The sequence below is a fragment of the Corvus cornix genome, chromosome 1A, assembly GCF_000738735.6.
Source record: "Corvus cornix cornix isolate S_Up_H32 chromosome 1A, ASM73873v5, whole genome shotgun sequence".
NCBI classification, from domain to species: Eukaryota; Metazoa; Chordata; class Aves; order Passeriformes; family Corvidae; genus Corvus; species Corvus cornix.
The window spans coordinates 46,420,289-46,447,522 of record NC_047057.1 but is presented as its reverse complement, the minus strand read 5'-3'; the positions used below and the strand labels follow the sequence as shown (position 1 = coordinate 46,447,522).

The window sequence follows — 27,234 nt, the reverse complement described above, 5'->3', positions numbered from 1 at the left end:
AGCTATGCTGCTCTATCTTGACTATTGGTGCAGTTATATTCCACCTTCAGTATTCTTCCCTAGGGAAATGCAGGAACACACAAACGCTATGGCGCCATAGATATTTCTCCAATTTCCATGTCAGCTGAACTGACACAACTTCATGCTACTAAATGATGAACCCCACCAGGAATTTTAAGAAAATATATTTTAAAAAAGACAGGAATCCAGCTGCACAGGTCTCAATCTCGCAAATACTCAAACTTAAATCAGATACAGTAGTTATGACTTCAACAGAGTGACTCAAGAGCAGGATCAGACGTTACTACAAGCATGTTAAGGGTGGAGTTTGTCTTAATTATGGGGACTGTGAGTTTTAGATATGACAATCTTAAGATTACAAGACAATCTTAAGAATAACTACATACTTATTTGGTATCTAGTTAGTGTTTTGTTGAGAACATACCTTGAAATAAATTGTGGAAACACAGAATTCCTTTATTAAGTTATTTTATTTAAGTGTGGGACATTTTATTATTACAAGAAATTAATTTTACTTTATGATTCGTGATATTGAAAAACACATGCAAGTCCTAACTGTGCAGCCCTAGACAAAACTGCTATGAGGACACTGGCTAATACCCCCTGTAGAAAGGAACTTTTCGTTAACCTAATAGGTACAAACAAGGATCATGGCTTATCCAAAAAAGAAGCTATAGGCATTTCCAGCTCTCAAAGATTTTATTCAGCAGCTATTCTATGGGCAAACTCTATATGCTAAAAGACTATAAAATCAATCCTAATGAGTTTAAGATAATCCCAAACCTAATTTATGTGAGTTCAGATCTTGTGCTTTTTCCACTGATTTGTTCATTCCCAGCCATCAAATCTTCTCCAGTACCAATGCAACATCATCCTATGTTAGGACTCTCAAAACTAATAAAACACTTTGCAAAATTAACTGCAGAAATTTTACAAAGAAAATACATGTGCATGCATGTTGAAATTCCTTTGTGTAAGTCTAAAAGGAAGCTTCTTTACACAGATGGTGGCAAAATGGTGTAGTATTCATTAAATCAGAAGTGCCCACTGATGTGGGTAACAGACTAACTGCGGTGAGTAGCCTGGAAAAGCCACTAGGTGAGAATGTCAACAGCATTTCAGTATCTGAAGTGTTAGAATTTAAAATTCAAGCCTGGTAGACCCTGTCCAGCCTGTTCTTCTCCAGCTTGACAGTAGACAAAACTATTGTTTAGTTTAGCTTCTTAACAAGGAGTACCAAGAAACTTATTTCTCAATAAGCAGATGGGGTTTAAAGTTTACATCCATCTAAATGTAAATTTGTAGAAATCTTCTTATCAACATTTGACTGTAAGTTAAAATAGTGTATTTTGCTTTATAAAAACAATTGCTATCACCTACTTCAATAAAAACTGTATGCATGTCAACAGGAACAACGTACCTAGAAAATCCATGCCCCACCACAAATACCTATTTTGGGTAGTATCTATAATACCACAAATCACAACAAGGTTACCATATCTGAAACATGCAAGTCTAGTTCTCAAATGCAGGAAAACTCATTTATTCAGTTAAGACTGGTCTAATATTTCTGAAAAAATTAATAACCAAGTGGCAATAAAGTCAGTCATCCAGAATGAAATTTGCATTTCAAGTTAAAAGGTAATAAATGAGACAAGTGCAAAATCTAAAAAGTAACAGTGTTTGGACAAGCAACACAGGACATACAATAAATGTTTAAGAACTCTGATTTCTTCCTGTTTGAATTTTATATTAATGCTACTGATACCAAGTCCACAAAACCTGGAACTAATCCTAAAAAATTCTGAATGTTCAATATGTTCTTTTTATGAATGCCCCTCACAATCAGTAATGGTTTTTATGCTGATGTACATCAGCAACAATACGGCAGCATGATGAGAACCATCACTTAGCAAGGTAGTAAGCAACAAGAAATGAGGCAAAACATTCAAAATGTTTAACTACAGGTTGTTGAAATCCGAAACAAAGACTGTCCACCATTTTTCAATTCTCACTCATATAAAGAAAACTGCTTAATGTAAACCCATCAATTTATCCTCAAATTAATTCATAGCTTCAGCTGACGTATGGCTATGGGTGCACACCGTACAGCAGTACAACATACACTACCACTATTCTGAATTACAACAAGCCGGGATTCCTCTTTGGGAACCAAGACAGCAGGCTGGCGCACAGCTACTTCATACCACCCAACCGCATCCTATCCATCTGCCCCAAGCCAGGATCAATTCACAGAAGAAGTAAGTGCCGGAACAACTGAGTCACAGCAAACAAAAGGACAAAACCCCAGCATTTTTCAGGCACAACCAGTCTTTTGCATTTGTTACAAAAAAACCCGAGAGGGTCAAATGCAATGAAGCACTGTGCCAGGTGTAGCTGCTCTCGCTACACATCACCTTCTTAACTTTCATGCACCATTTCGGTACTGAGCTTCAGCTGAATCCCTACCAAAACCTCAGGGAACGAGATCCATGAACAGGATTCTGTCTGTCGCCCGGTGATAGGTGAAACCCAGCCCGCGCGCTGCACAAACCCCGGGTCAGCCTCCTGCGGGCCAGCCCTCCCGGACAAAGTATTGACTGTTATTTACAGCGAGAGCGGACTCGCACTGCGCCGCAGGGCCGGTGCCTGCGCTCCCTACTGCGCGGGGCACCCGGGAGCAGCGCGCCGGGGGGCGGGCGGCGGCCGCGGCCACAGGCGGCAGGTGACCCGATCCGCCGGCTCGGGCAGCTCAGCGGTCCCCGCCCGACCCTGCCCGCGCGGCGATCGAGCCTCCGGGGCGGTCCGTCCCCTCCAGCCCTCGGTGCCGAGCACCCAGGACCCGAGACCGCCGCCCCGGCGGAGCCGGCCGGCCCTGCCCGCCCCGCGCAGCGCCACCAGGCCACGGGCAGCCGCTCCCGCCCCGGGCCGCGGCCTCTCACCTGAGCCCGCGGGAAGCTGCCGGCGCAGCGCCGGCTGCCCGTCGCCCTGTGGGCCCGGCGGGCCGCCTGTCACGCCGACTTCCTCTCTCGCTCCGGCCCCGTCCTGCCGCGGCTACTCCATAGCGACGGCGGCAGCCTCGGCGGCGGGGCGGGGGCGGCCCGAGCTCGGCTCACTTCCGACCCGCAGGGGCGGCGCTGGGCGCGGCCGGGGGCGGCGGGCGGGGAAGTGATGTGCTCCGCCGGCTTCCGCCAGCGGCCCGGCCGCGGCCATGGCGGGGTATTTGACTCCCCGCTTCAGGAGGATCCGCAGCCAGAGCGAGTTGCAGCCGCGGCGGGGGAGCGGGCGGCGCCGAGGTGGGCGAAGAGCGTCGTCCCCGTCTTTCCGCTGCAGCATCTCGCGCGCAGTGTTGGAGGGGCCGGGGAGCGGAGTGGGCTGCGAGGGGCCGGTGCCTGCCCGCTGTTTGTGTTGTCACCCCTGGCTGTTGGTGCCGCGGGTGGGGCCGATGGCCGGCGGCGGGCAGGACGGGGCTAGGGCGGCTCGGCAGCTGAACGGGGCGGAGAGGAGCTGCCTCCGGCTGTGCCCCTGGAGCTGAGCTTACGGGGGCCGCCGCTGGTAGGGCTGGGCGTGGAGCTGGGCTGGGTGTTCCGACCCGGAGGCGGGCGCGGTTAATGCGCTGCAAACGCTCGTTTGGTGTCTGCTGAGCTGGGCGCGATGTGTGAGGGTAAACTGGGGGCTGGGGAGCACCTCCCCCGGCTGAGGCTGAGGTCGCTGGGTCTGCTCAGCTGGGAGAAGAGAATGCTCGGGGGGGTTCTCTGCAAGTAGCTAAAGAGAGAGTGCAAAGAGGATGGAGCCAGACTCTCTTCAATGGTGCCCAGAGAGGTTGTGATATCGTGTGTGGACATCTGCACTTCTGGAGATACTCAAAACCTGCCTGGACGTGGTTGTGGCCGACCAGCTCTGGGTGGCCTTGCTTGAGTAGGGAGGTTGGACTAGATGGACCCCAGAGGTTCCTGCAAGCCTCGGCTGTTTTGTGTTTCTGTAATGATTTAATGTGTATGTACACAGCACATACATACAGTATGCATGGTCATAACAATAACAAAAACCCCTTCCTCGCCTGTTTTTAGTGGATTTTTCTTCTCTTGACTCTACCATAGTGGGTGTGAGTCAGCTTACAAGAAGGACTGAGTCATGAAATATTTTCTTTGCTTTGTAAAATTCAGCTGATTTCTGAATATTTTTAAAGATATATAACTAAAATCATAGTGTAATTTTTTTTAAATATTAAAGGTTTATAAATCTGTGAAACTTTAATATAAATATTTTGCAGATTGTGATGGTCCTTTTCAAGCAACTCAGCTGTGGAATAGTATTATACATGCCCTTCACAATCAAGTGGAAATCAAAAGACGTAGACAACACCTGAAAACATATAGAAACTGTTTCACTGGCTCCAATGCTGTTGATGTGGTACTGAGCCATCTTATGCAAAGCATGTACCTAAGCTGCAATGATATTTCTCGGCTGAAGGGAGTCCGTGTATGCCAAGCGTTGATGGATCACAAAGTGTTTGAGCCAGTTGGAGCCAAGCTTTACTTATTCAAGAATGGGAAAGAAACAGAGTTTGAAGACACAGACACTAGTCTCTATAGATTTGTAAATAGCAGTCTTGATTCTCTTCTTCCAAGAAAAAATAAGGACAATGAAAGCTTCTCTCCTGAACGAATCTGCAAACAGAAAACAAAAAGATGTTCCAAGTGAGTTATTCTGATGTATTCTTTCTCTTTTTTCTTTAATAAATTAAGGAGGGTTACCTGTAGATGAAGTTACGTCTGTCTAAACAAGGTGTTATGCCAAAATTGTAGATGCTACCACATATTTTTGGGTAGAGTGCTTGTTCTGCCCTTTGTTATTTGGAATAGAGTCTGGCAGAGTAGCATAAGCCTAGGAGTAATTTGATTTTGCAATCAATTGTGCTGAAATCTGGGAATTAGCAGGAATGAGCTAGTTATTGAAAGCTGGTAAAAGAAGTGGAACTAGCAAACAGTATTTGGAATCAATATCCTTGCCCTTTCCACAAAGCAGATTTAGATGATAGGAATTCTACTAGCAGGATAGACTCCAGATATAATGAAGCCCTAAAATTCTGATTTAAGAACAATTTAGTAACAGAAAGACAAATGTGTCCTAATAGTATTTGTTATACACCTAACCTTTTCTTCACTCCCTAAGCAGAATAAAGTGTGACACAACACTTTCAAACCCCTTAGCATTGGAAGTAGCTGATAAAAAGAGGGTTGAGGAGCTTCTTCAATCAATATACGTTCACGCATCTTCACCTCCGAAGATCATGGTTAATGAACCAACTCGCCTGCTTTCAAAAGGAGGTGAGGACTGAATTTTTTCTTTTTACGACTTGATTGTTCTTCACTGTATCTTGGATTGAGTGCCCCATTTCTTTAAACAATGCTCCACAGAGACCCAAATTTAACCTGTCACTAATGACAAAATATCTAAATGAGTGTTAAAGGACTTAATGCTTGTTGTAACTAAACAGAAGGAAACACAACAGGGTTATGTTTTTGCATAATTGTGCTATTTATGCAAATACTACTTCAGAAGGAAATAGGTTTTAAGACTAAGAATATCTTTATTATATGATTCCTTTGCTTTTCACTTGTCTTTTTTTTTTTCTTCTACTAATTAGAGTAGATTATTCTGAATCCTAATATGATGGGGGAGACTTTTTTTTTTAGTGTTCGTATTTTGATCCCTTCTTTCCTGACACAGCAACTGCACACTACACTGTTACTCTGTTTTCTTTGAACACGTAAAATATTCTTGTGTGCATAAAAACAAAGGTTAGCTGTTTACATAAGATCTTATTTCTGAGGGTTTTTTGTTTGTTTATGGTATCAGTAATAGAAGATGTCTGGAAACAGCAAACTCTGCTACGACTGCTGCAGTTAATTGATGTTCCCCTTCTAGAAGATATCTTGGTGTCTTCAGTGAAGACAAAATCAGACAGTTTTGGCAAAGAAGACGACATGATTATCTCAAATACTTTCCTGGACAGAGAGGTTACATGTAGCTTAAACTTGCCCGAGTAAGTTATACATCTATAAAATGAATTTATTAGTGAAGGCTTTATTTTACTCTGGATCAAAGATTGTGTTAAGTGAACAAACAGACATAATTATGCTTGTATACTTGTAGACAGGGGTGGCAATAATGTGATTGACCTATTTTCAGAAGTAGTAAGTGATTTCACAGGAAGTATATGTTTAGAGTTGGACATTTGAGCATTTTAAGTAAACATTAAAACTTTAAGCTCAAGTGTTGTAAACACTCCTAGTTTCTAGACCAGATTCTTTACTCTTAGGTCTCTGTAACAGATAGTAGGACTTCAAAAATTTTATTCTGAGGCTTTTTGTTTGTTTGTCACAGTTCCTGGTGGCCATGCTGTGAAGATACAAAGTCAATAAGTCATCTTTTGTTAGCAAGAGAAGAGGAGAAACTAAGCTGTAGCACTGAAGAATGTTTATGTAATGAGAGTATAAAAGCAAAAGTGGCTGCATGTTGTCAGTGCTCTTTTCCTTAAATCTTCTCTTACTTTTGTCATGTTCCTGTTTACTTAAACTAATCTCTTATCTTGCATTTTCTTTGAATGAATATGTCAAGGCTCATGTGAATGCCTTTAGGAATTATTATTTGTGTCAAATCAATACAATTTTTATCTGCAATTTCACAAGCTTTGTTTCTGCTCTCCATGATAAAAATAAGATTCTATGGATCTTAAATAATATTTGCAACCTGTCATTGGTTCAGATCAACTTATTTTACATCCAGAATCATATAAAATTACTTGTCCCTCTGCCCCACACATTTCTATAATTTTATATTGTTTCTGTACATGGTTGAGACTTTTTCCTCTGATCTTCTGGCTTCTTTCAACAATGAATTATCCACCTGAATTTCAGTTTGTTCTTACATTTTCTTCCCTTAGTTAAGATATACAGACAACAGATACTTGTGAAAACTTATGCCTTTGTAGTAGATCATATAGTAAACTGCTTCTGTAGTCTTCTGGAATTTAACCTACATTTTTTTTTCTCTTTTTTCAAACTGTCTTTTTTCTCTTCTGTAAAGATCCAGTCCCTTGGTTTTTTTCACCCTGGTTAGCCCTGGTGAATTCTCAGTGTGTGTGTTGGAGTAATGGTGGGGTGGTGTTTGGTTTTTAAATACTAGCTGAATTCCTGGGTCAGTGACAGTCTGGCATGATTGCAGCTTGATCTGGGATTATCTCAGGTGTATTGCCTTTAGCATAGGAAGAACATGGAAGTTGCTCATTTTGAGCAGGTCCTTGAACTGCTGTAGTGAAATAAGTTACATAAACTGCTTAATAAACCAGTTCAGCATTGTGGTTCATATATGTGACTATACCTGCATGGTTATGTCTATCTAGTTTTCTTTAAAGGATTAAATGGACCCTGAGATAGCTCAGTTGTTTAGAGCATGGTACTAATTACGCCAAGGTTGTGGATTCAATCCCACTTACTTAAGAGTTGGGCATGATGACCTTGTGTGTCCCTTCTGACTCAGAATATTCTATGAACCTGTGAAAATAAAAATAAGTAGAGCATTTTAAAGCAAGCACTAAAACTAACTTTTCCTTCTACAGGCTTGACCGATGGCTCTATGCTGCCATTGAATGCTTGGAGTATTTTCCTGACCAGTTCCTAGTGATGGTTAGTCAGCAGTTACCTCAAAGCACTAACAACCCCAGCAGTCTGAATACATACAAAAAGATCCTTTTTGATGTTATAATGAAGTATTACACTCAAAAGAAGGACTCTCTTCTTGCCACTCAGGATCTTGATATTCACTTAGGAATTATAGAACTTATAGGTAAGAGCAACCTGGAACAAAAAATACAGGTGAAAGCTGTGTAGAGGATGTCACTAAGCAACAATTGACTGAATCATGACACCATTTGCAGTGCCATTGCAGGTGTACTTTTTGGGTTGGACAGAAATGCTCAAGATCACTATTAAGAACCTCTACTCAAGACAAGAACAAATTTCAAAGTTAAATCAATTTGCTTAGGGCCTGGTCCAGCTGAATTTTGAAAATCTGAAGGATAGAGATTCACCAACCTCTGTGGGTAACTCTTCCAATATGTAACTACTCTCGTTGTGGAAGTTCCTTACCCCAAGTCAGAATTTCCCTTATTGCTACTTCTAACTAATAGCATAAAACTAAAATCGTTGCTATGAAGTTTTTCATGTTAACCAGAATAAGGTTTTTAAAGTTCTGGACTTAGGGTCTTTTTTAGTAACAGAAGTTATTTAAAATGATAAAAGGGACTATTGAGAACCCTCCCATCATATGCATACAAGTAAACCAGAAGGGTTTCATTTAAATACAAGTTTAAGATAAATCCTACCCTAAATAGGCTTTGTTGCTACTTCAGTCCTATTGGGTTGTTGTGCCTTAACCCCAACTGCCAACTAAGTGCTACAAAGCTGCTCACTCACTGCCTGCTGCCACCCTGCTCCTGGTAGGGGAGGAAAAAGTAAAATTTATGGGTTGAGAAAAGAATCCTTTAATAACTGGAACAAAATGAAATTTTGTTTGGAAGGAAAACCTCCCAAAAGTTGAATTATTATTGGGATTTAAATAAGTACTCATGACTCTGAAAATGAATAGTAACATTGGATGTGCTGTTTTACTCCATTGCAGAAAAAGGAAAAACAGATCACGCTCTAGAGGCATTACAACTTTATTTAAAATTATTAGCACCAAATATTAGTGAAGAACTACACAGGCTCCTTACATTCCTAGCCATTGCGTCGGAATCTCATGGCTACAGATTGCAAAAACAAGTAAGTATCTGTTCTGCTTAATGTGAAGAATAGCACTTTTTCATAGTAAAGCTATCATTTTTGTCCAGTTAGAAGTATTCTGTTTACTGCCTTTCTGTGTGATCTGTTTTAAAACAAATATCAAAGTGTTCTTCCCACTGCTAGCATCCTGTTATACTTAGTCTTTGCTAGGACACTGCAATTCTATCTAATGCCAAATCTGGGTACTGCTTTTTCTAGTTTGAGAACAGATTTGTGATCATCAAGACTTGTACAAAGTTCATCTTGCAAAACAGGACACTGTCAAAACTACAGGCAGAACTGCTGACTCAGTTTCTTATGGACAATCACTCTGAGCTCTTCAAGGTATCATTCTCTTTACATCATTGGCTTTGTTGTTTTAAATGCTAAATGTCATGAGTTGCCTTTTTTGGAGTATGACAGGTCTGTTCCATTTGTTACAGTTTAACAGTAGAGCCAAACAGGGTGAGAAGTTATTCCAGGCTATAGAGGACAGATTTTTGAGAGCTTTGCAATCCTTTATAAATTATATCCTCTCTTTATTTGCATGATTTGTATTAGGAAAATATTTAAAATACTAAGAATTTTTGAAGGGTCATTTTGGTACCTTGTTCCTAATGACGGCCTACTAAATATTTAGATATCTTAGTGTCTTTTTCCTTTAGAAGTTCACTGTTGTACTCTGAGTGGTATAAAAATGGCATGCCCTTGTACCCCAGTGTATGTGTATAGATTTGACAACTCTAAAAGATCCTTCGGTATTTTGCAATGTTAACTTCTAAATTAAAGAAAACAAATAGAACCACAAAACGGTAATAGCCTTTTTATTAAATTTGATGAATTGTGTAAAGATGTAGACTTTTTATGGTCTCCTTTTTTTATGTTCCATCATATTGTCACATGTGAAAAGATGAGACTTTACCATACCCTATAAAAATAAACTTCACAGGAATTTGGTTTCAGTAAAACACTGGTTTTTATTTTTATGCAACACATCAATTTCCACTTCTGACTTCAGGTCAAGAGACATGGGAGAAGGTACTTTTTATTTTAATTAGCTCCAGTTTAGTTTGAAGTATTAAGTGATTAGTGAGAGTTTTTTATGTGTTAATATACCAATCCTCTTTTTTTTTTTTTTTTTTTTTTTTTTTTTTTTTTTTTTTTTTTTTTGTATTAAGGGTTCTGACGTGAGGGTTCGGGTTTTGATTCCCCACTGGAGTTGGGGCCAGAACTGTGTAGCAGTGACAGCAAGTGGGTAGTGGTTCACTGACAGCTGCAATTGAGAGCCTTAGCTGAAATCAGCTTGTTTTACACTACAGTTTTTGCCATGGAAAGCAAAATCTAGAACTTTTTGCTTCCTATTTCTTTGGCCAGAAGATAGGAAATACCAGAAATAAACACATGTATCTTAGTGAAACTATTTGTTCTAGTGCAATTCTGTGAGAGACTTTGAATGTGTACCTAAATAAATGTAGGCATAGATTCTTTTTCATTTAACTAAGTGTTTTTAAATTGGTAATCTGAAAGCTTTAGATTCTCAAAATACAGAAGTAGTGCTTTTGTAATTTTTTTCTTTGTTGTGTTGTATTTTCAGGCTCCTTTAACTCTTCTGGAACTAACAAGCAGGAGACTTCAGAGTTTGCTAGAAGGGCAAGATCCAGATATCAATTCAGGTAGATGATGTGATACATTTTTATTGAAATTATTGTATACAAACTGTTTTATCATCACTTGACTATAATTTTGCATAGACTGTTCTTTTCCTTTGTTATAAGTGAAGCATTAAGGGGATTAGTGACTAATGCACTAAATACTAAATTATACGCTATCAACAGAAGTGGTGTGAATATTGAGAACAAGGATTCTATTAATTATTTAGTTTGGATATATTACACTTTATTTATTTATTTATTTATTTACCAAATAATTACTTCTGGAAATAGTAGTGCAAAACATGCTTCCTGAAGTGATTTGCTTATAATTTGGTTTGTGAATTTGATGTGACTTTGTATTTAGGAACAGTATTCTTTTATTTTTGCCACAAGACACCTAGAAATTCTCACAGAACTCAGTAGTTCAAGGTTCTGATAGATGACTTGAGCACGTACTTTGTTTGTTTACTGTTTTGACTAAATGTTTTGAAGAACTTTCTTCTTTTTCTGTGTAAGTACAAAGTTTATTAAGAGCTTAGGACTTACACACCAAGTGTCAAATACCTTCCTTTTAGGCTACACTACCCTTCTGTATGTGGGGTTAATGCTTTTCAGCTTATTTCTTTCATGAGCTAACATTCCATCTGGCCTTGCTGCCAAAAATACCTTGCAACACTGATTAAAAGGGTTGGCCTAAGTAACTGAATTTCTCTCTGACTCTTTACTTTCTCTGACTTCTGTATTGCCAGTGCATTGTGTGCTTAAACACTGAAGAGAAACCACTCAGGAACCAAGTAACACTAAGTTATTTTGCTGTGTAATACTATATTTAATACAGCAGCTGCCTGAGAAGTAGTTTTGGTACACTCTTACCATCTGTGTTGGGTTCTGGAATGAGTCCAAATTCCTTCCAGTTCAGTGTTCTGAGAATCACATATTGTGAAGCCAAAGAATCCAGAGGTGAGCAACAGAGGAAAGGCTGCCTGTCTGTAATATTCTTGGAGCCGGGGTGATCTCCATGAGCATGTTGAACAGACAACTGAAGTACAAACCCCATGCTACGTTTTTCCTACTAAGTTTTGGAGTCCCAGTCTGTAAATGCATATAGGTTCCATCTACTTGTTGAAATAGTTAGTTTGATCTGATCGTAAGCTCTCCGGCATGGCATATTCCTGTTTGTCTGTGTGCCTCATAGTCTGGTGCCTCATTTTCCCTTTTCTCATGAAGGAGACAGCAGAAAAATCTTTCCTAGAAGCTGTTGAGCATTCTTAGCTGGTGAACTTCTTAAATCCAGGTGGGAGCAGGAGGGAAGGCTGGGAGACCCAGATAAGAAAAGGGGTCTGTCTATGCAGGAGGGTAATCCTTAGGTCTGCTGGAAATAAAAAAGACTAAAACCAGTGTGAGAACTCTGGGGTTGGTTTGAATCTAGTAAGACACTTGAAACCACAAGACTAAAGGATCCATGCTGAAGTTTTAAGAGTTAAATCTCTTTCCCAGTTGTTAAGCTTCCCCTTTTGAAAGAGCTGTCTTTTTTTCTTCATCTGATTCTACTAAACCATAAAAAATATTGATGTTTGACAAACTTACTGTAAAAGAAGGGGAGGACAGCTCCTTGTGAAAACTCTTGACAGCTCAGGTTAATACTACTATGTGAAGCCTAAAGATGATGGTGTTTGTAAAGAAGATTAGTAAGCATTTTTTCCCCTTTAGGCAACTGACACTTGTTCAACCAAATTGCTCTCTAATATCTATGGGAAGGAAAAGAGTGGAGAAGTAGCTGAATGCCAGTCTTTCCTCAGGCCAGAACTCACCTGCCCAGTGATGGGGCTTGAGTCCTTGCAGGGCAGTACTTTACTGCAGAGATTCACAACGTTTTTATAGCTAAGATATGCTTGAGTTGAGTATTTCTCAGGGTTGTTCCTTGCTCTGCCCTCACCCTGAATCACTGCCTCTTGCATCAGCTCTGCTTCTGCTGCCCAAACCATGCTCAACTGTCTATTCACCTAGAAGCTCCTAAATTCTATTCCTGATTTTTGAAGTGTGGTTTACAGGCAACTGTTTCTCCAAAGTATTTGTTCACTTGCATTAGATACAAGATCTGATTTACTTACAGGGAATCTTTGGATCCTGACAAATGCAAGGTACCATTCTTGTTGTGTAATGCTCTTCATTGTGGTTTCTGTGTGAGAACTGTATTTGCTCCTTGTCTTGCAGGCCTGTGTGCAATACAGAATCATCTATGATACTGTGCTTGTAACACTGCTTTTCAACTTTATTTTTGCAATTAATGTTTAGATTTCCATCCATTCTCAATGGAGGGCTGTATGTTTCACATTGATTGTAGATGTAATCACATCTGAACTGGAATATCAGTATACCTATGTTGCTTACCATATTTTTTAACATGGCTTTTACATGATGCATGAAACTTAATCTGAACCTCTGATTTCTTACAAAGGCTTCACCTTCTGTCAGCGCATTACACCTAAAGAATATGAAGATCAAAAACAACAAACCAATCAGCATCTTCTAGCACTGATTCAAGAGATGGACAATGACCCTACTGTTCCTTCGAAGCAAAAGAAGAAATTAATCAAAGAATTCCGAAAATACCATTCTCTTGTCTACTGTAGTGGTTGTAAAACTACATGCGAATTTTGTACTCCGAATGGTTAGACTTCAATACAGCCTTTTTTTAATCTTTTTTTTTTTTTTTAAAGAATGGAGGAGGCACATGAAAACTGGTCATAAAAAAATGTTTTCTTCTTGTGTCTTTACATCTTCAGTTTCAGGAAATTACAACCATCAAAATTACTATGCTGCTAAAAAGCATTAAATCTAATTAATCTTTTAAGTAGAATACACTTCCTTACTTGTAATTTAGTAATAGCAGCACACTGCTTGGGCTGCCTTCAATTCAGGGTTTGGCACTTTTTTCCATCTGTCCCACAACTCCACGGCTTTCTATCTGAGCCAAGTCTATGTTCTGAGCCATGCTTGGGTTGATAATCAGTAGGGGGTTTTAATCTTTTCTATCCGAATTAATAATAATCTAATCTTAAACTGTAGGTTATGACTCCTGTGGCTATTGTAAAAGTGTACAAAGTGTGTCAAAAATGTTGGAAGCAGGTCAGTGGGTTTTGAATCTGCAGCAGGAAAGATTTATTAGGCAGGGGAGCTGTGTGTGCTTGCAGTCAGTAATTAGAGCCTGTTGTTACTGCCTCCCCACTCTGGCAGACTGAGCTGCTGCTAATTCAAGTAAAAAATTACATTTTGAAGAAACATGAGAAATAATGGTCTTGTTTTAGATCTCTTGGTATATTTGAGTAATTTATTTTAACATGAGAATATTTTTATAGTGTCCAGTTATTTATCATAAATACTTGGGTAATGTTTATAAATTCATAGGGCAAAGCTAGAAAGTATATTGGCCTGTCTTGACACATTGATGGTTAACTGTACATCAACAAGGAAGTGTTGATCCAAATCATTCATAGAATGGTTTGGGTTGGAATGAACCTTTAAAGATCATCTAGTTCTAAACCCCCTGCAATGGGCTGGGACACCTTTCACTGACCAGGTTGCTCACAGCCCTATCCAGCCTGGCCTTAAACACTCCAGGGATGGGGCATCCACAACTTCTCTGGGCAACCTGTGCCTCACCATCCTCACAGTGAAGAATATTTTCCTAATATAAAATCTAAACCTATTCTCTTTCAGTTTGAAGCCATTCCCCCTTGTCTTGTCATTACAGCATGCCCTTGTGAAAAGGCCCTCCCCAGGTCTCTTTGTAGGCTCCTTTTAGGTACAGCAAGGCAACAATTAGGGCACCCCAAAGCCTTCTCTTCTTCAGGCTGAACAATTGCAATTGTCTCAGCCTTTTTTCATAATAAATAAATATGCAATATAGTGTGATAGGGGTTGTATTACTTCTTCCATCCTCGCAACAGACATTTAGTCACATATTGGACAAAGACACAAAGAATTGGTATTGGAAGGGACCTCTGGTCTAGTCTCACCACTCAGCTCCAAGTGGAATCGATTAGTGCAGGCTGCTCAATGACTTTTCCAGTTGAGTTTAGAGTATCTCCAAGAACAGAGATGCCACAGTCTATTGGATGAGTCTGGTCCAGACTTTCACCAGTCTCATAGTATTTAAAAACAAGCAAACAAACCCTGCAATAAAGCAAAAAAACCCCAACCAAAATAAACTGCCTTATGCTTAGGTAGAATTTCTTGCACTGCCTCCTGTCCTGAAGTGTCTGGCTCAGTCGTCTTCACACCCTCCCCTGAGTATTCTCAAGGCTAAATAATCACAGCACTCTCAGTCTCTTCCTTGTGTGACAGATCCTCCAATTCCTTATCATTTTCATGGCCCCATTGCTGGACTAGCTCCACTATAAGCATGATTTTTTTTGTTGTGAATGTGCTGCTTTAGGTATCTCCATCCTCCCCTAGGCTTCAAAGGTAGTCAAGTCAGCAGGATACCAAAGCTTTCTTAAAACAAGTGCTCTTTTGTTTTATAAATTTAAATAGTTACACTGTTAGATATAAACAACACAATCTCTTACCTGTACACTTAGTTAACTTGCATATTTGAAGTAGCCTTATTTGAATGCCTGGCCCTATTGGAAGTCAGGGAATGTAGTTGAAATCTCTGTCCACGAATCCCTGTTTATGCACTTGCTATTTAATTGTGACTCACCAGTGTGAAATAAATAATTTCTAGAGGAGGAAGAAAGTCCAAGTTTCACCTTTCAGAGGTGAATGCCCTAATCCCCACAGGGCCATGTATTATTTTTCTAGCTGTGTGTGGGGTTTTGATCATTCTCCTAGAAGAGGGATCATATACAGAAGCAGCTTATTGGGAATTGTACACAGGAAAGTATTTCCTGACCAAGTGCTTCTGGTGTTGAGTAGTGGAAGAAAGGGGTTTTAGGAAAAAAAACAACTAATCTCTCTCTCTTTCTCTCTTTCTGTCCTTAGTCCCTTTACTGCATCTTACTCAAAATACTAAACCTGGTTAACAGGGAGGGGTGATAACAGGGTCATTTGTAGGCTACACGGGCTGGGAATTGCTTTGGGGAAAACTGTGTTTTTAAAAAACAAACTTGCACTTTGTGACTTGATCAGAACTTTCTTGTGCTAATTTAAAGATAATAAAGAATTGTATAAAAAGTGATGAGTCTTATCATTTCATAGTGTGTTCATAAGGAAGAGGCAGCTCAAGGGGTGTAGAACCAGGTATTAAACAGTAAGGAAGTGTTCCAAGCAGCAGTTTATAGCTGTCATGTGGTTCCCTTCAGTTCATGGGACAAGAAGTTAAGATTGATCTAGTTCTGTAAAGGAAAGGAAGAGCTCAAAACATACTCTGTCACATACTCTGACAAGAGGATCTACTAACCTTTAATCTTCTGTTGACAGAAGCCTGTTATTTTACATCTAAGGGCCCACTGAACAGAACAGGTTTGGTGAACTAGAGACTACTGATTTTCAATCAAATTCCAAAATGATAAAAATTTTATTGGACTTAAGAAAGTTCTGTCACATATTTTTCACAGTATTTGACACAGAATCATGTGGTAGGGAAACTTGGGACCTGTCACTCATTTCTGTTTATGATTTCTAGCATAGAGCTATCATATTAATTGCCAGTATGAATTTGTTTGAAGTAGAAAATTTTCAGAGTGAAGAGTTTAGTTGATTTGGTAAGATTTGACTTTTCAGTACACTCCTATCAAAGCACAAGTGATGATGCCACCTTTAAAGGAGGCTTGCTTCTATTCATAGAGCATTCATGTTTGCTCCTACCAAGGAAAAAGTTCCATTAGTGCTTTCATGGGAACAATGAATATGTTTCTTTAAGTCCCAGCTAAAGCATGCTGATATTTTCATGAAGCAGTTCATTAAAAAAACGAGAGCTTGGACACAAGGACTTCTCCACATGGCTATCAAAGTAACAGTGTACCAGAATTACTCATGTCCTACACAAAGTCATATAATCTCTGTCCAACAATTTGTAGGTGCTGGTCTCATGCCTTCACACCCTAGCTGCCTCCTTTGTGGCTCATGTAGCTGCTAACAGCAGGAGGAAGGTAGCCCTTTCATTCCTTTCAGCAGGTTATAGAGTGTCTCGGGGTGACTTTATGATGTGTATCCCATATCGCTGCCCTATGCCCAGAAATTAATTTGTGTACCTTTCTATGCCTTTAAACCGAGGCTGAGAGGGGGAAGGAAAAACTGAGCAACACTTTTTCAAAGCAGTTTGTAGCTTGTTCAAAGTCACACAGAGATAGAGACTTTTTTTTCAGCTGCAGCAGGAGAGGAGGGAAGGGAAGCACCCAGCTAGCTTTCCTTTCCAGACAGCTTTCGGCAGTTTTTTCCTCAGCTCGTTTTCCTTAGGAGAATTGAACTTTCATTTTCCTGGGACTTTGGTTTTTTTTCCTTTTTTTCTCTGCTGGACTGTTTCAACATCAGAATACATTGGGAGGACTTTCCACCAAGGCCTTGGCCCTGGAGGTGGGCTCACCACCCTGTCTCAGCTCCAAGGAGGGGGAGAGAGAGACTACGGAAGGACTCTGAAATCTTCCCAGGTTTCTCTCAGTAGGGCGAGGGGTTTTATTATTTGGCATTATCATCCTTTTCCTGTGTGTTTGTTAAATAAATAGTTTTTGTCTCTTTCCTTCAAGGAAAATTTATTTTTCCCGAACCTGGTGGGGGAGGGGTGGTTGTGCCTTCTCTCAGAGGATATATTTCTAAATTTGACCAAACTGGCACATGGAGGAAATCAACCATGAGCTGGCAGTCCAAGTAAAAAAGATCATATTTAAGAAGAAAGATTATCTCCCATTCTCTGAAGCACTGGCTACTCTTTGATGTTGCCCTTAAGGAAGGTAGCCAGGTAAGTGCACTGTGTATGAATACTTACTGGTTTTATGTTAGGGCGGACATGACAGGGAGTATGAGACACAACAGGATATTCCTCTGCAAATCTGAGACCACCAAGTATCACCAGACCTACTCCAAAGGCAATTTTCCTGCAGCCAGGTCAAGGTCAGTGTCAGCACCAGTGTGTCCATTATCCACCCTGTCCAAGTGCCCATCTCTGTCCCAGCTATCAAGCAAGCCAGCTGGGGCACCCCTAATGAGCCTGGCCCCCCCAGCCTTCTCTTTGTAGCCCAGGCTGTTGCTCTTCCCTCTCCTGCATGCCGTGCTGTACAGACTGATGGCAGAGTAACAGAGCTTTTGCTGCCAGAAATAACAAGTACTGGGGTATTTGTGTTTATCTAGGATGCGTGGATCATCACCAAGGACACAGCTGCAGGTTTTGTTCACCTTTGTGGCACCTTTTTTCAGAAAGGTGAGGGGAGTGACAGGAAGCTTATTTGCTCAGCCGTTGTTTAAAACAAAAAACAAACAAAAAACCCCACAACCTACTAAACTAAAAACCCTTTAGAAAAACGGAATGTTCAAATTACTGTTTTCTCAAAGCCTAAGTGTATTGTCAATAGCAGTGGTCACATTTCAAGTATATTTCTCTCATAGCTACTCACTAAAATAAGCAAAAATAAAATTCATTTATTTCTTTTCAGGAGAGGCAACATCAAAGGCTCCGTTTGAGATGTGTTTAATGCCCTTTTAGTTGCATGCATAAGTTAAAATAATGTTAATTTTGAAAGAAAAAAACCAAAATCATTTCTTCTCACTATGTATTAGCATCACACCAGTACAAGCATTTGATATTTTTATTGCCTCATGCACTGAGGTTTTCTGCAATAAAAATAAAATGAAGCTATCAGAAAAGATGAGAACATAATGAAATCACAATGAACATATTATTTCATAGTATTACACTTGTAAAACTTTACTTCTAAACTATTAAAATTATTTTTTCTCAACCCAATTCAATACAGGAAAGCTAAAACACAATCCTAGCTGATGGAAGAGAGGTTGTAGTACAAAGAATTCCATTCTAAGTAAATCAATGGAATAACAACATATTCAACTATGCTACCTATATATCAAATTTCTCTTCACAGATATTGTGTCCATGTTCTTCATAGTCTTCTCTAGTTACTATCATGTCTTCAAAATCATCATTTTCAGAAATGAGCTTCCCACCTTCCCAAGAATAAGTAATAGGGCTGGAAAATGAATAAAGTTATTGTTACTCATCTATAAAATCATGTAAAATAGAAGTATGCAGTGATGATTTCCAGGACTTTTATTTAGCCATACCTATTTAAAACTACATTTTTGATTGCTAAATCAAACCATTCCACTCCAGAGAAGTTATGAGACAAAGATTGAAATTTTAGCAGGGCTAGTTGACTTGGTTTTTAAAAAAGGGCCTCTTTGAAGGCAGGTGTGAAGAGGGAACAACATGGGTATGTCTTTGTATTTACTTTGCACAGATCATAATTCTTTAATAGTATTTAAAAATACTCCTTAACAACTTTTTTAAAAGTAGATCTTTTTTTTGTGCATTCAAATTATACTTGTTTTGTCTCCACTCCTGCAAAAATGTTACCCCTTCCTAATCCCCGAAGTGGCACATTAATAATGACATGAAAGCATTCGGTCGCTGCTGTCAATTCTTCTAAGTAAAAGACTAAGCTCTAATCTTACATACTTATATCCCACCTAATGACAATACAGTCTTATTTATCTGTTTACAATAAAAAGGCTGACCCTAAAAACACTTCCTCAACTTTATTAGCTTAAGTACAGAACAAGCAGGTGATTTCTAATTTATTTGGTTTGTCTGAAAATACACTGATTTAAAACATTCTTCGTGCACAATTTTTGTTCACTTAATATTTAAATGAATGCCTTTACTCAATCTATCTTTTTAAAAAATCAGCAGAAGGAACCCTACTTCACTGTTTGTTCCACTAGAAAGATAAACTCCCTTTTATTTAGGAGCTTAGAACTCACTTCTCAGGAAGAACAACGGAAACATCGTAGTCAGTAGGAGTTAGACATCGAACTTCAGAATAAACCCGATCTCTGAAGCCTGGAAAAAGGGTGTTTCCCCCAGTCAGAACTATGTTCTTGAAGAAATGAGGCTGCATTTCTGTAAAATAATTAAGTAAATAGGTAGTTAGAGACTGAACATGTATCTAAAGATTAAAGGTGGTGTTTTTTCCAATTTTGTTATGAATTAGAGCAGAAGTAAGAAATATGCATACAAAAAATTTATGATCATCTAATAAGCGTATTAGTTAAATCACCCTGTGTTCTTCCTGATTTCAGAATTTGGTTTTGGTAACTGCTGTTTTCTTATATTGTCTATTAAATTTCATGTTTGCCAACACTATTCCCCTTTCAAAAGGGATTTTAAGTGACACAGGGTTTTTAAGAATACATTAATAGCCTAAATGCTGCCATACTTACATGGTATCATAAAACCTATGAAAGTCTTCTTTGTAATAATAACAATAATCCCCTCTACATAATCTATGAAACGAAAGCCTTAGTATTACTTCTGACAAACAGCAGTCAGAAAGATTTTATTCTTTGATGCTTAAATTACTGAATTTTGGTCAGTTTCACACCAAACTAAACCAACCCATCACAACATCCCTCCTTCTCCCACCCCAGCCTGTCCTTTTCAAAATACTTTCAGGATATACCTTCAGGTAAATTCTGAATAGAATAAACAATGGCTTCAGGAATTCCCATCTCTTGAATGCCAATATCCGAAGGATGGAAAAGTATTTCTGGAACTGCAAATCTTTCATTTGTTAGACGAAGTATTTGTTCACCAGTCTTGTATTTTCCACTTAACACCATCTCTTCCCTTGGCTAAATTAAAGACATAAATAGTACCCACTGCTTAAGAAAAGAAATCACATTCTAGAATATTCAGCTAATCTATTTCATGTCCTGCAGAGGTAGGCAGTGTATGCTACACTGTCATATTATCTATCAGCAAATCTTTTAAGAATAATGCATTCTCTGGTATTAAATCTGAAGTGACTTTGCTCTTACCAACTGTAGTTTTGTCCAAAGCAAAATAAAACTGGTATGCCTGAGAGTGGCCTTAAAATATAGGACTGCTTTCAAAACTATGGCTGGGTCAGTAAATGAGATAAAACTGCTAAATCGTCTTCATTGGTATTTCAGGCTCTTCTATAACATGACTTTGAACCTTCAACCTATTAGGTTATTTAAATCTAATTGAGAGAAACTTTAAAAAAAAATCAAAGCAGAGAAAACATTTCATAACTTAAGGTTAAAAAACCCAAATACTGATATGGGTAAGTTGTAGGACAGAGCACAAACAGACAAAGTGACAATTGTTGAACAATAGAACATAAAATGCTATGCTGGGAAAACAGCATTTTGTTTTCATCCCAACTTACTAAGGAGAAACTTTACCAATTAATGCGTAGCACAGAAAGATGTTACAATACAGCATTAGAAAAAAGGGAGTATTTCTAACCTCTCCAATAGACTTGTGCAGGGGAACAGTCCCAAAAACTTCAAACCTATCATTACCTTGCAAAATCCCTTTTTGATTGTGCTGAAGTCTGGCAAAACATAATCCACCATTACAGTATTTTCCTCTCCTTTCAATCTGAAAAAGAATGTAAAATTCAACAGAATAAAGAACAAGTTCTAAATTCCAGCTATTTATACTGACAAGACTTCTTTAACTGGGAAATTTTCTGATTAAGAGTATAGTTTTATTTGTTTGTACAAACAGATTATTCAGAAGTACCAACTTTTACATTTAGTACCATTGTATACATACTTGGCAATGTCCATGTCTTTGTAGAAGTCTTGAGAAACGTAACACACATCTTCTTTCACTTGATTAATTACGTGTGTTTCATCCATAACATGTAGCTGCCTGTGAACAACAAAAACCAAAACCACAGAAGTTTGAGAATAATTGAGTGTTCCATTTCCTGTGCAGTTTTCCACTGGAATTGAGCAACCATTGTTTTCCAGCCACAGGAAGCTACTGTCTCAATACCTAAACTTGTATTCAATTTACAAAAGCACTCCTGGCCTACTGGAGCTTAGTATTTTCCTGTTTCAGAGTTCAGTAAATAGATTAACCTCCATTTGCCCATTGTCTTGCTAACAAACATAGCTGTACTCCTGCAATTAGTTCTCTTAGCAAGGACCTTTACCTAGAAAAAGTTCCAAGCTAAAGGATCCTAATGAAAGGTTGATCCTACTGCATTTTATTTGCAGTATTGATACAATCAGTCAGCAAAATGACTGATGATCTACTGAGACACCTCAGAAAATATGTTAAGAATTGTGTAATTGTGAACACACAGGTAACCTCAGCAACTTCAAAAGCACTGGCACTTTGAAAAATAACAGCCTAATTCCTGAAAGGGTTTAAATTCTTCTTAATTCATCTTGATCTTAAGGTCAAGATGGTAGCTATGAGATAATAACAGACAAAAAATTCCCTTCTCCTTTAAACAGCAATTAATCTAAAATTCACAGAACCAGTAAGAACACCCCACATTCATACCAAGTTTTAGAGTGAAAAAATTAGCATGCTTTACCTGTAAGAGATGATCTCCTTTAGATGGTTGGTTAAGAGTTTCCCTCCAACATTAATCCTACAGAAAAAGAGTAACATGAGGAATTCTGTCATTAACTTCAGGCACAGCAAACAGTTTTCTAGAAAACATATATTGTATATATCAGTATACCTGATGATTGCCTCTTTCTTCTTCTTACTTCTGCAATAAGGTACAATGTGGGTAAAAGAGTATCCGCTATCCACAATGATACAGCACAGCTCAGATGGATTATCCCGGAAATACCTGTGTGCACTAAGAGCCCCAGCTGAAATACAAGAAATTTAATTCCATTTTTATATGAACATTTAGAATTTACAGTGATATGAAGGTGTACTTGCTTCATATTTTAAATGCCTTTGACAGACTTTCAAGACCTCAATACAAAATACTATGGCCAACGCCTGAATTCATTTTGACAGTGGATAAAACTGTTGTATATGGCCCCATTTGATCTTTTTCAGGAATTACAGTCCATGTTCAGTTTCCCCTAAAGTCCAAGCACACTGATCACGCTACAAACTTATCAAACTTATCTAAAGGAGTATCCTATGTCCAGTTATCGTTCAGAGGGGGGGTATTGTTGTTTACACATTCCCTGTCAGATACATTTCAGGATTGTAACACTGCATTTTATTTGCTAACACATAACAAAACTAAACAAAAAACCAATCCTACCCCCCAAAAAATGGAAAGCTATCAAAGACTTCATGCAAATTTCTGGCAGATTTTTTTAAAATGCTGTCCCATTTCAAAATCCATCTGTTATTTCTGTCATCCTTACTGTCCTCAAATTTCCTGTAACTATATACCATGACACTCTTTAGAAAGTAGTACAAGAGTACAGATGGAATTTATAAAAGAAGTAATTTTTAAAATGTTTAATCTGCTTTTACTCAAGAGCCAGGAAGCAACTGAAGTAATTTTTTTACTATGTATATATATGTGTGCATGTGTGCTTGTTTATTCATTTATTTAAAGGGTTATGCTTCAAAATACAAAAATGAAAACTAGAAGGAGATATACTCACCATTTACTCTAAGAACTGCTTGAAATTGATATTCTTCAAATAGAATTTCATTCATAGACTCTTGTATTGAACTGAAGTTAAAATAAGGTTCGGTAATAATAATATTGGTATCTACAAAATCCACCTATGAAAAACACATTATGATTGTCATTGCATAAAACTTAGAAATTAATAATCCCTTACCACCTTTAGCAGCAGTGGAAGATCATGTAAATCTGAAGACATGATTACTACTTGCCATATCTGTTTGTAGAAGCTAAACTTAGAATGTTTTAGCTTTTTTAAAGGCTTCATAAGCAGTGATACAAGTTTATCTAATTAATGGGTAAAATACATAATAGAAGGGAACACTTTCATGCATATCCTGATTCTGTTCCCATCCTTACAGATTGTAATCCAGCATTTTAAAGAGACACCACAAAGGAACACTACAATTCTAACGTAAAATACTTTACACTAATCCTGTCAAATACAGAAAGTCTCCTTGACAGCTCAGCACTTGCACCACGAAATTACTCGTCTAATAACCAAAGTCCTGTACAGTGAAGAACCTGTAATAAAGTTCCCAGTGACCTCCACCGAGGCCAGCAAAAGATCCTGGACTTTCCATGTTTATCAGTATCTGAAACACTCCTTTAGAGAGGACTTCATAGGGTTACTTCAATCATAGCTGGATATGGCCCTAAAAATATTACCAGCCCTATCTCTCTGTAGTCTTCATTAATGAATTAAAAAAAAACCTCCTCAAATCCATGACTACATTGAATACAGTTCCAAAACTACAATGAAATTTATGTATCAAAACCCAGCTCTCTATATTTTTGTGTACAGAGACTAAGCTAATTTGAGGCATTACTTTCATTCTCAGTATGTAGGTGCTAGAAAAAACCCAAGAATTTCCAGAGAACATAACATTTTTAAAAGAAAAAAATAAAGGAAAGTCTTAATACACTTCCGGTGCTAAATCCAGCTTGTGTGATATGAAAAATAAAGTATCAGATATTTATATTTTATACCTTTAAGTTATTCATGGGTAGGAAATGGCTAGCCAAAGATGATTACTAAATGTGTATGTATTTTGGCCTACTGACCCAGCTTATCCCTCCCTTTTACATTAACTATTTCTTGATCTCTTAACTACATTGTATCTGTCTGTGATTATTTTTTATTAACTTGAATTCTTAATCATATTGATACAAATTTCTTATGGGAGCTGCACTCAGTAACAGTACATACATACAAGACTAAAAAATTTAAATGTTTTTTAAATTCTACACCAGAACTCAAAAACGCTTTCAAAAACACAAATTCCTATGATTTCTAATTGAAGGCATTTTCAAAGAGAACAGTAAGATCACCCGTCCTACTTAATATTTGTTAATTCCATTAGTCAGTATTTAATCTACACAAAATATGTAATTAAGAAAAGGCTCTTACTTGATACATTTCTTTTCCAAAGAGATAATCCCAAACCTGTCTCTGAACATCCCAGTTCACCAAGTAACCCTGTAGGAATTTAGAAACATATTTACACTGTTTAGAAAAAATAAAATCATACTTTAAAAAAAAAGTCGAACAACAAATAATTGAGACCAATAATATAAAAACTTGAGAGTTAAAATGTCTAAATTTACATTTTTACGCTAAGGAGTAAACGTTACATAGGATTAAGGTATGTCACAAATACTCCCGATTGATATGTTGATTACTGCACTACAAAACCAATTTACATTGTGTTTTCTGTATACATTATTCTTTTTGTCAGAAGCTTGTCAGTGTTCCTCAGTGCCAGGGAAGGTTATGGAGCAGATTACTTGGAGTGCCATCACCCAGCATGTAGAGGACAAACAAGTGATAAGGTCCAGTCAGCACGTGTTTATTAAAGCTTGACTAACTTGCTCTCCTTGTATGACAAGGTGACCCACTGAGTGAGGAGGGAATGGATGTGAATGTTGTCTACCTGGACTTTTTAGTAAAGTCAGTCAAGTCCCTGACACCATTTCCCACAGCATTCTCCTGGAGAAGCTGGCTGCCCATGCCTTGGATGGGTGAACTCTTTGCTGGGTAAAAGACTGGCTCAGTGTCCAGGTCAGAGAGTGGTGGTGAATGGTGCTACATCCAGTTGGCATCCCCTCACCAGTGGTGTTCCCCAGGGCTCAGTATTGGGGTCCCTGTTATCAACAGTCTGGACAAGGGGATTGGGTGTACCATCAGTAAGTTCACAGAAAGCACAAAGTTGGGTAGGACTGTTGATCTGCTGGAGGGTAGGAAAGCTCCATAAAGATTGCTGGACAGGCTGGATTGATGGACTGAGGACAATCTTATGATGTTCAGCAAGGCCAAGTGCTGGGTCCTGCACTTGGGTCACAACAACACCATGCAGCACTATGGGCTTGGGGCAGAGTGGCTGGGAAGTTGCCCAGTGGAAAAGGACCTGACGTTCCTGGTTGACAGCAGCTGAACATGAGCCAGGTGTGCTCAGATGGCCAAGAAGGCCAATGGCATCCTGGCCTGTATCAGCAATAGTGTGGCCAGCAGAACCAGGGTAGTGATTGCCCTCCTGTACTCGGCACTGGTGAGGCCACCCCTCGAATCCTACTTTCAGTTTTGGGACGCTCACAACAAGACATTGAGGGACTGAAGCAAGTCCAGAGAAGGGCAACAGCTGGTGAAAGGTTCAGAGAACAAATCCTGTGAGGATCATCTGAGGGAGACTGTCTAGCCTGGAGAAAAGGAGGCTCAAGGTGGACCTTATCACTCTCTACAGTGAGCTGAAAGGAGGTTGCAGTGAGGTGGTGGTCAGTCTCTTCTTCCAGGTAACAAGTGACAGGACCAGAGGGAATGGCCTCAAGTTGCACGGGGGAGTTTTAGATTGGAAACATTTTCTCACCAACAGGGCTGTCAAGCACTTGGCACAGGCTGCCCAGGGAACTGGCAGAGTCACCACCCCTGCAGGTATTTAGAAGATATGCAGATGTGACACTTAAGGACATGGCTAAGTGATGGACTGGACAGTGCAGGGTTAACTGCTGGACTTGATGATCATAAAGGTCTTTTTCAACCTAAACGATTCTATGACTGTTAAACTTCACACTGCTGACTGATTCTTTTATGACACTACATACAACCCTGCAGTTGGGACATGTGGTATGAAAACTATTCCTTAGAACAATTTACATTTGGCTGTAATGTTAAACTGAGGATATCTTACTTACTTTCTGAAAGGGAAGAATATAAAAAAGGCCAGAGGGATCCTTAATTTCATCCAGTTGATTTGCTGTAAAGGTTTTCAGGCGTGCAGTCTTTGATCTGAACTGACAGTTGGGAATAACGCTGGGAAAGATTGGGAAGTCTCCTATTAAACATGGTGTGAGGCACATTCGCTTTCTGCACTCCACTTTCACAAACAAGTGTACTTTCAATAATATTTTTTGCTGCTGTATTTTGGCTTTAGTCCATTAACTGGAACTAGTTAGGAGGGAAAGCTTTGTGCAGAGGAGACACCTTTTGGAAAACCAACCACCACCCCCACCTCCGCCATACACTTCGCTGAGCTGCAACCACCACCCCCTGCCCCCTGCACATTAAGAAGAGCGCCAGGGGTTCTCCGCCCACCCCGGCCGGTGGGGCACGGTGTGACACGGTGTGACATAGTGCAACACAGTGGGGCACGGTGTGACACAGCGCAACACGGCGGGACACAGCGCGACACATTGGGGCACGGAGGCGCGCGCCGCAGGGGCGGGGCCCGCAGCCGCCGCAGGGGCGGGGCGGGGCCAGGCCGCGCCTCTCGGCGGCGAGCGCAGGCGCGCTGTGCCGGTGGGCGGCCGAGGGGCGCGGGGCCGGCGGGGAGCGGCAGCGGCGGAGAAGCCGCGAGGGGCCGCCGAACGCCCGCCCTCGCCCTGTCCCGTCCTCTCACCTGACGTTCGCGTGGCTGTAGCCGATCTTGGCGTTGTAGGCGCCGTTATCCAGCACCAGCGTCGCCATGTTCCCCACGGCGCCACGGCCGCCGCCGTCCCAGTATTGATCCGCCACCGCCGTGGATCTCTACGGTGACCATAGAGCGGAGGAGCAGCGCGCGCGGGGCCCGGCGGGACGCGGGAGTGCCGGCAGCGCTCCGCCTCTGCCGCGGGGCGCGCGCCCTGCCGGTG

The 27,234-nt window shown here is 39.8% G+C and overlaps 3 protein-coding genes across 7 annotated transcripts in view; 1 reads left to right on the top strand and 2 right to left on the bottom strand.

Moving 5' to 3' along the window:
- SCYL2 (SCY1 like pseudokinase 2) overlaps positions 1–3,112 on the bottom strand; it is a 37,223-nt gene extending 34,111 nt beyond the window's left edge. For 2 of the 3 annotated variants that reach the window (XM_039570353.1, XM_039570354.1), the window contains exon 1: positions 2,964–3,111. The gene's annotated coding sequence lies outside the window, so the exon portion shown is untranslated. Of the gene's footprint in view, positions 1–2,963 lie in introns of all 3 variants that reach the window. The other variant, XM_039570355.1, reaches the window with a different exon arrangement.
- A 47-nt stretch (positions 3,113–3,159) lies between these two features.
- On the top strand, positions 3,160–13,355 carry DEPDC4 (DEP domain containing 4). 3 transcript variants are annotated; one of them, XM_039570357.1, is made up of 9 exons: positions 3,160–3,317; positions 4,295–4,721; positions 5,200–5,351; positions 5,884–6,070; positions 7,646–7,872; positions 8,707–8,849; positions 9,069–9,194; positions 10,444–10,522; positions 12,960–13,355. In XM_039570357.1, the coding sequence occupies exons 1-9, from the start codon at positions 3,233–3,235 to the stop codon at positions 13,175–13,177; spliced, it is 1,644 nt and encodes a 547-aa protein (XP_039426291.1). In that variant the 5' UTR covers positions 3,160–3,232; the 3' UTR covers positions 13,178–13,355. The 3 variants fall into 3 exon arrangements, with proteins under 3 accessions (XP_039426291.1, XP_039426290.1, XP_039426292.1); XM_039570356.1 differs by having other exon boundaries at positions 5,197–5,351; XM_039570358.1 differs by lacking the exon at positions 12,960–13,355 and adding an exon at positions 11,251–11,368 and having other exon boundaries at positions 5,197–5,351.
- A 4,757-nt stretch (positions 13,356–18,112) lies between these two features.
- Positions 18,113–27,234, bottom strand: ACTR6 (actin related protein 6). The gene is made up of 11 exons (XM_039571515.1): positions 27,003–27,234; positions 26,299–26,416; positions 24,521–24,589; positions 23,084–23,207; positions 22,186–22,321; positions 22,036–22,092; positions 21,261–21,359; positions 21,005–21,083; positions 20,137–20,308; positions 19,439–19,577; positions 18,113–18,645 (listed from the first exon to the last, which is right to left on the bottom strand). Exons 1-11 carry the CDS (start codon positions 27,068–27,070, stop codon positions 18,516–18,518), a joined length of 1,191 nt encoding a protein of 396 aa, XP_039427449.1. The 5' UTR covers positions 27,071–27,234; the 3' UTR covers positions 18,113–18,515.

Bases quoted from the DNA above. Each gene is read 5' to 3' on its own strand.
- DEPDC4 (XM_039570356.1), top strand. From the start codon at position 3,233: ATGGCGGGGTATTTGACTCCCCGCTTCAGGAGGATCCGCAGCCAGAGC. The intron at 6,071-7,645 runs GTAAGTTATACA...TTCCTTCTACAG, and splicing joins TGTAGCTTAAACTTGCCCGA to GCTTGACCGATGGCTCTATG. The intron at 10,523-12,959 runs GTAGATGATGTG...TTTCTTACAAAG, and splicing joins AGATCCAGATATCAATTCAG to GCTTCACCTTCTGTCAGCGC.
- ACTR6 (XM_039571515.1), bottom strand. From the start codon at position 27,070: ATGGCGACGCTGGTGCTGGATAACGGCGCCTACAACGCCAAGATCGGC. The intron at 22,093-22,185 runs GTATACTGATAT...CTTTTTCTGTAG, and splicing joins AAGAAAGAGGCAATCATCAG to GATTAATGTTGGAGGGAAAC. The intron at 20,309-21,004 runs GTAATGATAGGT...TCTTTAATTTAG, and splicing joins TCAAAAAGGGATTTTGCAAG to CCAAGGGAAGAGATGGTGTT.